Source organism: Thamnophis sirtalis, unplaced genomic scaffold, assembly GCF_051295495.1.
Source record: "Thamnophis sirtalis isolate CommonGarterSnake01/CBP01778 unplaced genomic scaffold, rThaSir2_p1.2 scaffold_6, whole genome shotgun sequence".
In the NCBI taxonomy this organism is placed as follows: Eukaryota; Metazoa; Chordata; class Lepidosauria; order Squamata; family Natricidae; genus Thamnophis; species Thamnophis sirtalis.
This window is the reverse complement of record NW_028261386.1, coordinates 22,652,310-22,667,793: the sequence shown is the minus strand read 5'-3', so window position 1 is coordinate 22,667,793 and position 15,484 is coordinate 22,652,310. Positions and strand designations below refer to the sequence as shown.

Genomic DNA, 15,484 nt, shown 5'->3' with positions numbered 1-15,484 from the left:
ATTTACCTGTTAAATTATATTGTCCACTGTCTCTAAAATTTCCATTAAATCCCATGGACTGTAGCATCTGTGCCAACCCTTCATTTTTTAAAAAATGATAATTTGCAAATACTGAAGAATTGTTTTAGAAGTTAGTCGGACTTGAGCTGCATTCAAAATAAATAAAGTTGGGTAAGACGTTTCTTGGATCATTTCTTTTACCCTCCTGTTATGCATAGTTCCAGCAGATACAAAGTGTGATGGTTGGGCTTTGTGTCACTGGTGTCTAATTCTGTATTTCTATTTCCAGTGGAACTTCTCCGCTTGCATGCCTGAATGCTATGCTGCACACCAACTCCCGTGGAGATGAAGGAATATTCTATAAGGTTCCTGGAAGAATGGGGGTCTATACACTGAAAGTAAGTGAGTGCATCATCTTTTAACGTTCAATTATATTTCAAACCACAAACTGCCAGTTTAAAAAAAATTATGATGCAGATGTTTTAAACAAATCTTCCCAATTGGGCATAAGATGTTGAAATGGTGAGTAGTGACAATATGTGGTGTATGGGTTTGCATTGACCCTCATGACTGTTTAGATCACAAACCAATTGTTACCTATTAATCAAAAGTCTTAATTAACTTAACAGGAAGTTCACTGAATCAAATGCATACAATCCATAGTTAGGCATTTGAGAAGCTGTTAGAAATAAAATAAACCTTCTATTGAGTTACACCGTTGATTAATTTAATTCAATATTATTAATACTGGCAATAGCTCTCCAAGCTTTCAGACATGGGTCTATATTCTTGACTGAATCTAGAACTTCCACATGCTCTGTCATTAAGCTAGGGTTTTTCTTTTCTGAGAACAGACTTTCTAGTAGGTTGAGAATGTAGTGTCAAATGTATTGATGAAAATAAAATATATTATCATGAAGATTGTTTTCCAAGAATTACATTTTTGCAAACTAAAGAAACTGAAGAAAATGGATGGAGTGTTAACTAATATTGTACTAACAATTGGAGGTCTTTTGAGGTGCACAAAAAAACAGATGTGTGGTAGTTTCCATTCCTTGGAACTTCAGGAGGCATCTTTTGGGTATTCTGAGATGTGGGTAGCCCTTTTTTGGACGGGTGGCATGAGATCCACTTTGGAGCTGTCAAGTTAACCTGCATCCGTCCAGATTTTTTTTAAAAAAAGGAAATTCCTCTTGAGTGTAATGCCTTGTGAAGTCAGAGACGCATTTATTTAATTATCTTGGGAGCTATGTCATATTGGTTTGCTACTGTCTTCTTCGATTTATTTATTTGGTTAAATTTTCCAGTCCCGTTTATAGTTCTGGGATTTTCTGGAAGTCTTCAAGTACTAATCAGATCCAAATATGCTTAGTTTTTCTAGATCAACCAAAGTTAAATAGATACGGCCACCTAAATGGTCCCATCCATATTAGTTATCTGCAGATAAGGTCTGTGTCATCTTTTATAATTGCCTTTAATTTTAATGGAGCTTACATGCATGATGCTCCTAGAAGATCATGTTCCTTCATTTTTGAACTAGTGGCATCAATTTGTTTTAGAATTTAATTCTCCTTTATGTTAAACTGAAATATGAAACTACACATTACACATTAGATTCCTCTGCCTGTGGGTTTGTATAATTCTTTCTCTGTTACTCATTTGCAGAAAGATGTTCCTGATGGGCTGAAGGACTTGTCTGAAGGCTCAGAAGAAAGCAGTGATATACAATCAGATTCCCCCACCTCAGAGAGCAGCAGTAGCAGTAGCAGTGACCAAAGTAGCAACAAGGAAGGAAGAAAAAGCAGGTGGCAAAGGAAAGGTAGATATTCCTAAAAAAATCTCTTCCTCCACATCTCCATAACAAAGTATGTCCTTCCTCTCTATCGGTTTTTACTGCAAAATCTATGAAGATGTTTTATTAACTGCAGATGTTCATGAATTTTTGAGGCAGCATAATAAACCCTAGTAGCTGAATCTGTAGATGGACATTGAAGCTTTTTTGGATTGTCCTAGTATTGCTCTAGGCCACTAATTCTTAAACTTTTTCTCCCTTGAACCACTTCCCACTTTAAAAAATTATAGACGCCTCAAAAGAACTTCGTTTGCATGGTTCGTATTTATTGATACTCACTATATTTAAAATTAGAATACATGCATTTGCTGCAAAAACTGCTTCTTACAATTATTTGATGGGACTTTAATACAGTATTGTATTATCTTTTTTAAACATAGGCAGGGAATTTTGACTTTTCAAACCTCTGGGAGGGACTTGCAGGAACACCAAGTATCCTAGGACCAGTTTTTAAGAAACATTACTCTAGACCAGGAGTATCAAACTCAATTTCATTGAGGGCTGCATCAGGGTTGTGTTTGACCTTGGGGGACCAGGCTGGGCATGGCTAGCTTGAAGTTACTTGTGTCAGGGGTCCCTGTGATGGCCAGAGTCCTCTGCCAGCGAAAACGGGCTCTCGTGTTCTGTTTTCAGCTGTGACGGCTTCCTGCAACCCTTTGCCAGCGAAAGTGGAGTTCGGGAGGGCTACCTACAGCCATTCCGAGCTTCATTTTCTCTGGCAGAAGCACCGTTGGCTGGTCCTTTGCTGTTTCCAGGGCGGCCCCACGGGCCAGATCTAAGCACCCTGTGGACCAGATTCGGCCCCGGGCCTTGAGTTTGACATCCCTGCTCTAGACAGAGCTTTGTAACATTTCCCAGTCTGCTTCTTCTCTAAAATGCCAAAAGCTTATATGTTTTGAAAGCATCTTTTCACAGGTGGAAATGATACTTACTGTGACAATTGAGACCAGAATTTCCATCTCTTAACTAATGGGATTGTAAAGTACACTTTTATTGTTTAGCAACATCAGTCCCTGCAGTCCTGGTCGCCATCATTAATTGAACCCAAAGTCATTAGTTGAAGCAACTACCAGTTGGCTTCTCACAATCAAAGTCAGCGGGAATTTGCAAGTACCATAGTAGCAGGCAATTGTTGTTACCAGATGGAGGAGGGAGTGAGGGGTGGAGGGGAGTGTCAGGGAGGGTCATGAGGTGAGGGAGGGTCAACAGGAGTGTGAAGGTGTATGCCATCCAGAATCACTTGGTTGAGTTGAATGGCTATAGAAAATGAATGAATGAATGAATAAATATATAAATAAATAAGAGAAGTAGCATACAGATTGGGGAGGCTGTACAAGGGTGCAAAGAGATGTATGCAAGGCCTGAGGTTCAGGAGGGATATACTGTATATGGGTACGAGGGGATGTGCAAGAGATTAGCGCAGGTTAGGAAGGATGTGAGGGGATGCGTGAAAGTCAGGGATGTGTGTGTGAGAAGTGCGTTATGGGTTTGAAAAGGTACACGTGTATGAGAGGTTGTACAAGAGGCACAAATCGGTGAAGGTGCACAGGTGAACAAAAGGCACAAATTAGGGAAGGTGTGCAAGATTGTCTGGGTGCATCAATGGTGCAGGGCTGGTCAGGGAGAGGGTGAAGGGGTGCACTAGAAGCAATAGGTTAGGAAGGGTACACGGGGCGGTGGGGGGGAGTGAGTAGCCACAGGTGGGGAGACTTACCCCAGTAACTTTTGACTTTCTGTAATGACCTTGAGGGATGAGGGGAAGAGATGCTCCTAGAAAATACTTGACAAGAGAGGGAGGAAACCCCAGTGGCTTAATTGTGAGAAGGAGAAATTTAGGAAAGACCCGCACTAATTGATCAGGTTAAAAGTGGCCGTGGGAGATTTGAATCTGTAGACTTGCAAGATTCTTTTAATGTAGCCTTGCAATAAAAGTAGAATAAGCTCATCTAATGATGTTTCCTGTCTGGTTTACCTGGGAGGGCTGACATCAATCTTGCAAATCTCAAGATACAAACCACTACATAGATTCATTCTCTTCTGTTGGAAAATATGAGTTTACTAGAAAAGATATTGTAAAAGGCAGTATGCAGACCAGACCTATAACAATTGAATGCAGTAATCTGGGGACTGGAGGCTATAAGTATAACATCTTTTGCAATAGCAAGGCAATAATGCAAAGCAAGGAGGTCTGTGTCATTCATTTGCCTTGGCTGTTTTCTGGATGGGAAGGGATTTGATTTTGATTTTTTAAAAATCTATTTTGGAATTTACATTACTCTTTGTGTATTTCTGTTCCAAAATAATAGGAAACAAAAACATCAGTTTTTAGCAGTTATGATCAGAAGTGGCTCTGGTAGTTCTGTTAAAGAATGGATCATTAAAAGGTAGTTAAAAAGCCTCAGGTGACTTACTTTTTTCCTAACTCAAGTGAGAGGCCAATTGATTCACATGAGAGTTTAAGCTTTCTTCATTCAGGAATTGTCTCCGTCTGTATCATTCCGACCTCTCTTTAAAATTAGAAAGAGGAATTCCCACCCGTTGATCTCAGAGTAGGAACAACTGTAGTGAGGTTTGTTTGCTTATTTAACAAATTTACAGTATATAGCCTCCCATCTCACATTACAGGACATTGGACAGATATAGAGTTGGTCCAGATCTCAATGCATATTAGGCCTTTCTCGAATAAACCCCTCTCCTGCTGACATAACAGAATGTCACTTTATAGCATTTAAAAAAAATATCAACCTGCCTTTCAGGAAATATCAACAAACAAGATTGACTCTTTTGTGTCAGAAAGATGATAAGCAAAGGGAGAATTAGAGGCGGACTGTATACCAAGAATACTGAATATTGTACATTGTACTCTGTGGCATGTATGGCTCTAATGTGTTTTTACAGGCAGTCCTCAACTTACAACCACCGTTGAGACTGGAATTGCTGCCCTGTCGTAAATAGTTGTAGTTGTATGTCAAGTCATACCCAATTTTACGATTTTTTTAAAAAATAAAACGTTTTTTTAATTTTAATTTGAAACAAGTACAACATCTTTCTTTACATCTGTAGAAAATGTATCAATCGATTACAAATAAACTTTGGTACATCTCCTCCACAGTCAACAAACATAACTCATATTAACTCAAGCATTTTGACTCAGATATTCATACATATCGTTATATATCCATTTTCATTTGACTGTAATTATTATTTAAAAATATTAATAAAAGTAATAATCTTGAACAATACATGCCCACACCAGTGGGAAAAGAAAAAATCAAAAAGAAAAAGCAAAAAAGTTAAAAAAAAAAGCAAAAATAAAGCAAAAAAAAGACAAAAAGGACAAAGGACAAGGCAGGAAAGAAAAAAGCAAAAAACAAAAACAAAACACAGGTATCTATTATAAAAAAGAAAAAGTATATCAACTGGTTACAACATGCTTTGGTGCATCTCTTCCATTAACTCATATTAATTCAAATATCTTAACTCAAATGTTTACCATATTAACATCATTATACCTCCAGTTTTAGTTAACTATAGTTATTTAAACATCCTTCATCCTTAACTATGCCAAAGAATTAATCCATAACACATGCTGACATTTCATTTACTTGCTTGTAAAATCCTCTATTAACATCAAATCCTCATATCCTATTTTAGCTGAACATCCATAATATTTAATTATATCATATATCATAACATTTTCCCAGTATTAATTAACATTTAGCTGTATATATTTTATTTAGTTTTTTAATAATGATAATTATTGTAATTAATACTCTTTATGTATAATCCAAAAATGTTTTCTCATATCCAATTGTTATTTATCATATCAACTTCACATTATATACATTACTATCAATATCAATTATTATTCAGCTATATCTGTTACAAAAAAGAGTAATTAGATTTAGCTAATTTTCAATTGTATTCTTCAGTCTATCAGCAATAACAATTTTTATTGTTAAGCAAATTATCGTGTCTGAAGTGAATTGTAATCAGGTGGTCCTTAAGCAAATCCAGCTTCCCCCAATGGGCTTCTCCAACCATGGCAAGAAAGGTAGCATATTGCAATCTTGTGACCGCCAGATATTGCAACCAGTCATGAATGCAAACTGGTTGCCAAATACCCCTGTTGTGATCACGTGACTCTGGGAGTGATGCAATTATCATAAGTGTGAGTACAGTTTGTGTAACTTTTTCCATTGCAATTTTGAACAAACAAGTCAAGGACTACCTGTATACCCTATAGATATATGCAGCACCACATACAAAGAGCAGCTGCAAAGGAACTATTTGGTCCCCCACAGTGGGTTCTGAATGCCAGTAGCTTTGCAAAAGCTTTGTCTCTTGTATGTATCTCTAAGTTGAGAAGTTAATCACAAAAACTAGAGGAAGGTTGCAATACAAGATAAATAATTATTGTCTAACTTAGTGACAAAATGTTAATACATATTCTCAATGCTCCTCCATCAAGATTATCTCAAAACAGGAGAAATATGAAGTAACATTTTGGGATGGATTATGTACTTGGAGAAGCTGTGGGGGAGAGTTTTGGCAACACAGAACAACACAGAAGAGAGAGGCCTAGATTAAGAGACTATGGCGTCACAAGATGAATGGGGGATGGGGAGAACCTTGATGGTGAACCTATGACATGCGTGGCACAAGAGGCACGCAGAGCCCTCCCTGTGGGCATGCCAGCCATTGCCTCAGCCCAGCTCCACCATGCATGCACACATGCCTCCCGCCGGCCAGCTTGTCTTTGGGTCTCTGCCTTGCATGCGCAGGGGGGCAGGGTGCATGCACGGGGGGGCTCTCGCATTGTATTTTGAGGCCTTGCACGGCACCTCTGGGCCCCGTTTGAGCCTGGAAAGCCTGCACCAACCTGGAAGCCAAAACGGTATGCGAGCGCCATGCGAGGCCCCACTGTGCCCCGTTTGAGTCTGCAAAGTCTTCTGCACCAACCTGGAAGCCATAAATGGGCGAGGGGGAGGAATGCATGTGCAGGGGAATCACATGTGGGGGCGGGTTGCATGCGCAGGGGGTATTCACATTGCATTTTGGGGTTGAACGCTTGCACGCACATATTTGCACATACACACACATGCTTTGGGGCACTTGGCACTAAAAAAATTATTCATCACTGTCCTAGAATCTCTCAAGATCTATCTAGGAGGCTGGAAAGTTATAGTTTAGTTTGGTAAAATGGTGTCCATTAAGTGTAAGCAAATAAAGGTTTGATCTCAATTGGTTTTTGTTGCATCATCTCCGAACTTGGGTCTAATACATTTGTGCTTGGTATATATAACAATTAAGTTCTATTCATCAAATATTCAGTCACTCATATTGTTCATACACTGGGTTAAGAGCTGTCTTTAAGAAAAAATGCTGCTGCTCAAAATTTTTCATCCAATCTTGTGCCACCTTTAGTAAAAACAGTGGGGAAAAACGTGCAGTTTTTTTCTCTAGTAAGTAGGTAGCAGTTTTTACTGCTTTGGTCCTCCAATGCTATTGTATTTCAGCATTAATTTGCAATCCAGACTAATTGTTCTTTTTTGCACTGTTTTTTAAAAAAAAACCTGTTGAAGACTAAAGTTAATTTGCCTTAAACCACACCTTCTTTCTCTCACTTAGTACAATAATAGACAATATTTATTCCTCTAAGTGTTGCTGAATTTTAGCTTCTCTGAGTTGTAACCACATGGCCAGTGGTGAGACAAAAGGGAAATGCATTGAAGTTCTAAAAAATTGTGCAAAAAGAATTTTGTTATGTAGAGAAGCTTGGTTTTGCAGAATGTATAAAATCAAGTTACTGAAAGAGTCTGTCTTGTTTCATTAACTTTTGAACATAAAAGAATTATATAAAGAACCTATTGAGCAAATTTCTTTCTTTTATACTGCTACACTGGAGTATTTTAAACACCATGGTTTCATCTCAGTTCTATTCTGATATTTTAACTGAAGATTGTTGAAAGTTCAAAGGGGATGTAATTAATACAGGAAGAAGTGTCAGCAGACTACATGACTTTCAAGTTAGCATGTGGCTCTGGAGAGGATTGCTTTATTTATCTTACTTTGATTACAGATTGCTAACTGTTTTGAGGCTTGGTAATAAAATTAATGTACCAGGTGCTCTTTTATTAGAATGGGATCTCTTCCAACATGTGCCAAAAAGGTCTCAATGTTATATTTTCTCAATAAGAGTATATTGATAGTCTGTATTCTCTGACCCAAAGAGCTTGCAGTTGTCAAGGAAACCATTTTACCATTCATAACTTGGAGGTAGATGGAAAGTGCATGAAGGAATATGCTGGATCCAATATAATCACACCGATTGTGTTCAATATTCCAAACACTATAGCTTCAATTGCAGTATTGCTAAGCTATGCAGATCAATAATGGCAATTATTGTTTAGCTGGAATATCTTATAACATTTGGTGTAATTCTTTCAGTAGCACACACATGCAAGAAATATACTTATGGGTCATCATACAATCCAATAAAACATAATAACTCCAGGACTTGGGAAATATTTTATTGATACATATTTAAAATGTTGTTGGATAGATTTGGACCTCCACTATATAGCCTCCACTTGAATGCATAGTGTGAGAAGAAGTTTACAATCACTCTTGATAATTGGAGTATTGAGATGTTCATAATTGTCCTGATTTTTTACATGTAGTCACACTTCAGTGTTCTTTTAGGGATATTGTATGGAATTTTACATCTGGCCTTCCTCATGCAATTCAAGAGTATCTAGAAAGCAGTTAAAGTCATGGCTCACAACCCTTCTACTATACTGGATTTTTACATGAAGAATTAATAGATGAATAGAGAGGAGAGAAAAGTAAGATACGTCATTCTTTGATTCTATGGAATTTCCAATATATTCACTAAAGGCAATATGATATGGTGAACATTCTTGTATGGAGATTCAGTCATATACAGTTCTTTTAGTTAAGCCGAAGTGGAGGACCTTTAAGTTCCCGAGAGTCACATTCCATTCCAGGAGCAAACTTCTATGGCAAGTTACTGCTTGTTTTTGAGACGATAGCTTATAACTGCATATCAGCATTTTCAAAATGATAGCAGTCTAATCCTGTCAGTTCATAACCCTGAACAGCAAAGCTGCTATTAAATATGCCTTCTAGACAAAAATGTTGAGTATGCTGTCCTATTTGTAGTAGCAGAAGGATGGGGATGGAATGGGGGTTAATTGTAGAGTTTTAACTATATTTTTAATCCTATATACTGCCCAGAGTAATTGTGTATGTGTTAGGCAGTTATATAAAATCGCTTAATGCATTTACTATTTGAACACAGGCTAAGTGAGCTTCAAGAACAGTAATCTGAAGTAGCTACAGTAGTTTGAATAAAAAGTCAGATCCCTTATTTTGCCCATGATAAAAGATCTTTACTCTGTTGGGTTGTTTAGAGCGATGCGGTGGCCTAGAGGTGAAGATGCTTGCCTCCCACTCATAAGCTTGAGAGTTCAATACTAGGAAGCGACAGAAATTTCTCTATAAAGAGAAAAGATCTGTTGTGAACTCCACATAGGCGTCAGGAAGGGCATTTGGCCAGTAAACACTCCGTTCCATTCAGTTGCCCCTACTCCACTCTGATAACAGGGATTACAGGATCATAAAAATAAACAAAATTCTCTTAAGTTGTTTCAATTATGAATTCCTGATGAGCAGTGTAATATTGATATGGCAAACAATACTGACCACTGTGATACATTTTCACAACATTTTCCTAATGAAACTACTCAAGTTTGTTAAAGTTTTGACTTCCCAGGCAGAGTGTGAAATGATAACTGGAACAACTTATAATGTTATCTGGGATTTGTATATTCTGATGAAATGGGTAGGATGCCTTTTATTATGAGCGCCAACACTTCTGGCTTATTATCTATACTTTCCTTTGCTCCTTCAACTGGATCTAAGAAGTAGTCAGTGCTTTCTTAGGGGAAGATGTACTAGATGCCTTCAAGGAGGAATTAATGTGTCTTTCTTGTGAAGATGCTTTCCTTGGATCTTCCCTTCTTAGGGATAGCTGTGGAGAAAGTGGTGTGGCTTCACTTATAAGCGCACTAGATGAAAAGTAATATCTGGGCCCTTTTCGGGCCCTAAATAGAACAGAAATGGATATATGACCTCGGGTGGACTATCTCATAGCATGGATAGAAAGATTGTCCTATCCTTATTGTCCTCTTAAGTGGCATTTTGTAGCATTAATTATGATATGCTTTTGGATGAGTTGTGAGAGTTGGATACATGTTTTACAGTGGTTCCTCCTTCCTAAATAGACACTACGGGAAGCAGTAGTGCAAGGAGTTGAACTGAAGTGTGCTCTGTCTAATTCCTAATGTTTAACCTGTATACAAAAAGATGCAGGATAAGTATGGCATTAATACCAAATTGTGTCTTCTTGGACAAAGCCAAAGGTGCAAAATAATTCTTGACCTAGTACTGGGAGGTTCTGATAACCTGAATGGAAGAAACAACCTGGATGAACTATTTATCTAAAAATAATCTGGTACTCTGTTTTCTCAGGTTTTAACCATGAGTGGTGTTCCATCCTCACTGAAAGAGTCGTTTTGTGAGTTGTATGTCTTCTTGTCAAATTTGCAGATAGAGGCCGTGACCTTTGCACAACTTCAACTGATAGGCCAGCTGCAGCCATATCTGTAGCAGGAGCCCTGGCAACAATAATCCATGTTTTCCTCATCACAGGATGCACTGCTGGAGCATGGTGTACATGGGGCTTCCTTTGAAGACTAACCAGAAACTGCAGCTAGTACAGATGCAAGTATCTACATGCTGGCAAGTGAGACCTGCTGCAGCTGTATAACATTACGCATTGGCTTTCAATAGAATTACAATACTATTCAAAGTAGTGGCTGCAAGAGAAGATACTTGTGGGACCACCTTCTCCAGAAAGATCTATTACCTCTTCAGTATGTTCATTCCAGTTGGGGATGCTAAATGTTTCCCATATAGGAGAGATCAACCTGGATATTTCTGTCTAGCACAGAGTAGTCCAGTTTGTACCAACTCTGATACATTTTCCTAAAACTGCCAAGACCGACCTTTTCTGCAGTGCATTTGATGGGCTGGCACCAGCACATTCAAAACTATTTATTACCAATTTTAAATACTTAATTGCACTTTTGGTGTTTTAATTGCATTTTTTAATTTTTAATGCTACTTTCAATTGCCGTGAATTGCAAGATTCAATAGTGTATAAACAAATAAAGTCAATATGAATAATTTCAAACAAAATATTAGGTAAGGACTTGCATGACAATATAATATTATTTAAAGGGGAGTCTACAAAAACATAATAGTAAAATTTCCTTTGAGTCAAATTTGCTTCTGGTGACTTCATGGATATATACATATAGCTTTCTTTGCAATAAAACAGAAGTGGTCTCTTATAACCTTATGGGAGGGATTTTGAAATCTCCTAGAAGCAGTTTATGTATCTTTGAACAGACATATTAGGGTTTTGGTAGGCTACAATGGAAACTAAATTTCCAAAAACATATCTCATTGGTTGCAAATATTCATGAGAAGATGTTGCAAAGACCTGAAGAAAACTGCCTGCTCTTTTGAGTTTCTTTAGAAGTTGAATTTTTCAGTCAAGTGGCAAGTTGACAAGAAGTCCTGTTAAATGGCAAGTTCTAGGAAAAAAAGTAAAGGCAGATTTTTTCCCTTTCCATTATTGACCAAGATCTTTAAAAGTAGTTAAAAAAATGTCACGTGAGCTTCATAGAATTATGCTCATAGTAGCTGTTACTCACAAGTTGTTCTTATTGTTAGAAAAATTACACAAAATGTCTGAAGAAGCTCAAAGTACATCTAATAATGTATCCTCTGAATATCTGCATTTGGGTGCAAAAACAGTGGAAGTCACTGAGATTTCTCAAATATTGGTTTGATAATTCAAAAACTTATAGTAAAATTGGTTTCACATAGTTAAAAAAAATACAGAGATTGGCAAAAGAATGGTTGTATTTTCCTTTTATTCCATTCAAAAACTCAAAAGAAGAATACTCTGACTTCATTGCTTGAGTTGCTGCAAACATAATCTTGAAAGTTTTTTGCGCTTTTGGAACTCCTATCACAACTATTACATCCCCTTTTCGTTCTTTTGTAACACAGCTCTTAAATGTGTGGGTGTCTGTGGTTGGATGCAATTAAAATCTTGCATTATTGTAAGTGCTTTAACAGAGCTCAAGAAGCAAATCTAAAAGGCCAAGGCCTGACAAACTTGGACTCTTTTTCAAATACTTTATTTTTTGACTGGGAAGAAGTGGAACTAGAGTATCTTACACTTTAAATTTTGTATCCTTTGCAATTTAGCTTAATGCATCATCATCGTTATGTATATATGTACAAAACAGGAAGTCCTTTCAGATCATATCGGCAATCTACTTCCTTATATGTACAAAAATAAAAGTTGACTGAAACAGCAAAGGCAAAAATTGATACAACATAGGCAAGCCCCGTATTTTTAGGCCTATTCAATCGTGGAGCAGAGGGGGTTTAATAGCTAAGATTGCAATTTCTTTTTCTGTGTGTGTTCCTGCAAGACCCCAAAGCAGGAACCAATCCAGATTATAATTTTTTTCTGGGTGCTGTAACCATGTCCACAAATGAGATTCCTTTGCAAGGTAAGATTACATTTCCCTATCTTGAAGTGAATTTAGATAATTTTCCCTACAATATTTTGCAGTGAATGTTGTACATATTGGAGGAAACAGGAGGTTCTTTATGATTCCAGGCAAAACTTATAGTTGTTTAATTAAAGAGCTGGCCTTTATTAGAGCTAGCAACTCTCTGTATAACTAGGCTAACTGAACATTAGAGAAGAGAGAGAATGCAAATGTGGATTATTTTTCTGAGTCGGTTACTGATACGGACTGTGGTTAGTCTACAGTTGATCAATTAGAGTTTTCCAAATTTCAGAAATCTAGTAGAAAGGCTTTTGATCACCACGATTGCTATTTGTTTTGATGGTGCTACAACTCTGAATCTGGGCAGTCAAGTGCTTTGCAGCCAGAAGATCCTGGGTAATGGAATGCCTTTGAACTGTTCACAAAGGGATTGTTTCTAATCAAGTATCCATATACAGCTGGAAGGTTGGAAGAATAGTGTAATCCAAACCAGAAAATATGAACAGTTAATTGTTGAATAGATGCTATAGAAACTGGAATATGATCAACTGCAATGTATTTGAACTGGGTACCCAAATGATGAGTCTGGTCTATACTCTGAGATCTGTATCGGTGTTTCAGACGAGTCCCTAGAGTATTCTGCGCTACGAGCCAAGGACAATATAGAAACTTTAAGTAATTGATTCTCATCCATTTATAAAATGCTTATAGGTGAGAGTGCTATAGAAAATAAGATACTTTGGAAATATAGTCTAGGTTTGTGGAGGTCAGTTATCTGGTTGAAATAACAAATATCTATGGACACAGTGCATTTATAGCTTTCAATAGAATGGTACTAATCTCTGAAATAAAAGAAAGGACTGCCTTTAAAGAAATGTACCAAATGTTTTTACACCAATTGATCATTTGTTTTATTAGGATGTATATGTTGTGCTTTTACAAACATACAAAATTAATGTAATGATTCCACAGGCAAAATCTGATAGCAGTTTTACATATTCCACAACTGTTCTGTTCTAGGAGATTGTTTAATCTTGATTGAGTCTTCATTTGTTAGACCTCCTTCATGTACTAGTTTGGAAGGTCATCAGCAAAGTCCTTGGCACTCTCTGAGTTTGGTTGTTTGCTTGCAGATGTTTCATTGCCCTACTGGGTGATATCACCAGTCGAATAGCTTCCCTAGCAGTAGATGGCACTTACTGTCTATCAGTAATTGCTTCTTTAAGTGTCTGCAAACTTTTGTTTGTATCAATGATACAAGCAGATTTAAATCTTTACACAGACCTAATGTCCATCACTGAGTTTTGCAGTTGCCTACATGAACATTTCCAGTTATCAATGAATGCTACATTTGTTTCTGATATGCAAATACTAAAAAACCAGAGGTGGTTGTTTACCTTGTATCTGGAACAGAAATGTATCTGGAACAGAAATGATGGGAGCTGGAATTGTTGCCAAGTGACTTCCAGAATACAAGCCAAGGTCACCTTTGATATGTGATAATTATCTTTTCCATGTGGAATCTGCTCATCTAATGAGATCCAAGGAAATGGGGATGGGTCTTCTTGGTAATGCCTCTTGTTCTTTGGAGCAGCTCACCCCTAGAGCTAAATTATTCTATTACTATCCTGGATAATTATTTGATTATTGTTCTAAAAATCTTGCTCTTTAAAGGGGCTTATGGAGAGAGAAAGGAAGACGGAATGTTTTCCCAAAGAAAGATCAAGGAATTAGTGGAGGTGTATGATTGAAATTATTGGGGTTCTTTGTTTGTTTTGGTGTTTGTGTGTGTGTGTGTATCTGTGTACGTGCTATGTGATATAATTATAATAAGCTTACAAAAAATAATTTTTGTAAGTAGTCAGTCAACAAGATTGCAGTAGCATAGAAACCTTTGTAATAAATAACTAATTTAGTGTAATGGGGAAAAACTAAAGCCAAGTGGCTCTGTGACTGGATAGTCTACTGTCCAAATTCCAGTAACTAATAGACAACTTCAGAACATTAGTTCTGCCTTCTTATAGTCTTATGGGTAATAAAGGGCTATGATTCTACTGAACAGACTTATGGAAGTTAGATGTAAAATTATTTAAAACCATAATGGATAATATCTTATTCTCAAATAATTTTTAGTTTCTTCTTTCTCTTGGTTCATTGGATTCATTTACAATAATAGACCAATTATTCATCATAAAGAAAATATGTACTTCTTTATTGCCTTTCTTATTTAGTTAGTATATTTGATTATGAATGATATTTATAGCTTTCAGAACTCTAGGCTGGATACAAAAACGGCATACATGTAAAGGAAACAAAGAAGTGCACAGCAGTTACTGTATTTTCGGAGTATAAGACGCACCTTTTTCCCTCAAAAAAAAAAAAGTTGAAAATCTGGGTGCGTCTTATACAGTGAATGCAGCATTTTTTGCCTCTCGAAACCCTGCCCTTTTACCAAAATGGCTGTGCATAGCTTTTAGAAGGCTTTCAGGGTGCTCCTTGGAGCTTGGGAGGGCAGAAATGAATGAAAAACAGGCCACTTTTTGCTCAATTTTGCCCCCTCCCCCGCCCCCAGGAGCGCTCTATAAGCCTCCTAAAGGCTATTCATGCCCTTTTTTGAAAAAAAACAAAAAAGTCCGTTTTGGTGAAAAATTGGTAATTTTTTGGAGGTCTGCAGAGTGCAGAACCTTTTTTTAAAATTTGCCTCTTCAAAATCTTGTTGCGCCTTATACTCCAGTTCTTCTTATACTCCGAAAAATACGTCACATTGTTAAAATCCCTAATATCCTAAGGGAAAATCTCATAGGTGCTCCATGACTGAAATTGCTTTGAGGACCAGCCTGGTGAATCATCACAGCTTTATGGTAGGGGTCATCCATACCTCTAGTGGCAGAGTTTCAAAGAAGGGAGACTGTTACTGAATAGACCTATTTCTTGTCCATGATGCCCCATG

At 37.2% G+C, this 15,484-nt stretch overlaps 1 protein-coding gene across 2 annotated transcripts in view; it reads left to right on the top strand.

The window, feature by feature from the left end:
- ASXL2 (ASXL transcriptional regulator 2) overlaps positions 1 to 15,484 on the top strand; it is a 69,595-nt gene that overhangs the window by 40,565 nt on the left and 13,546 nt on the right. For both annotated transcript variants that reach the window (XM_087717400.1, XM_087717399.1), the window contains 2 exons: positions 290 to 398; positions 1,666 to 1,819. In XM_087717400.1, coding sequence (XP_087573526.1) covers positions 290 to 398; positions 1,666 to 1,819 — 263 coding nt within the window. The remainder of the gene's footprint in view (positions 1 to 289; positions 399 to 1,665; positions 1,820 to 15,484) is intronic.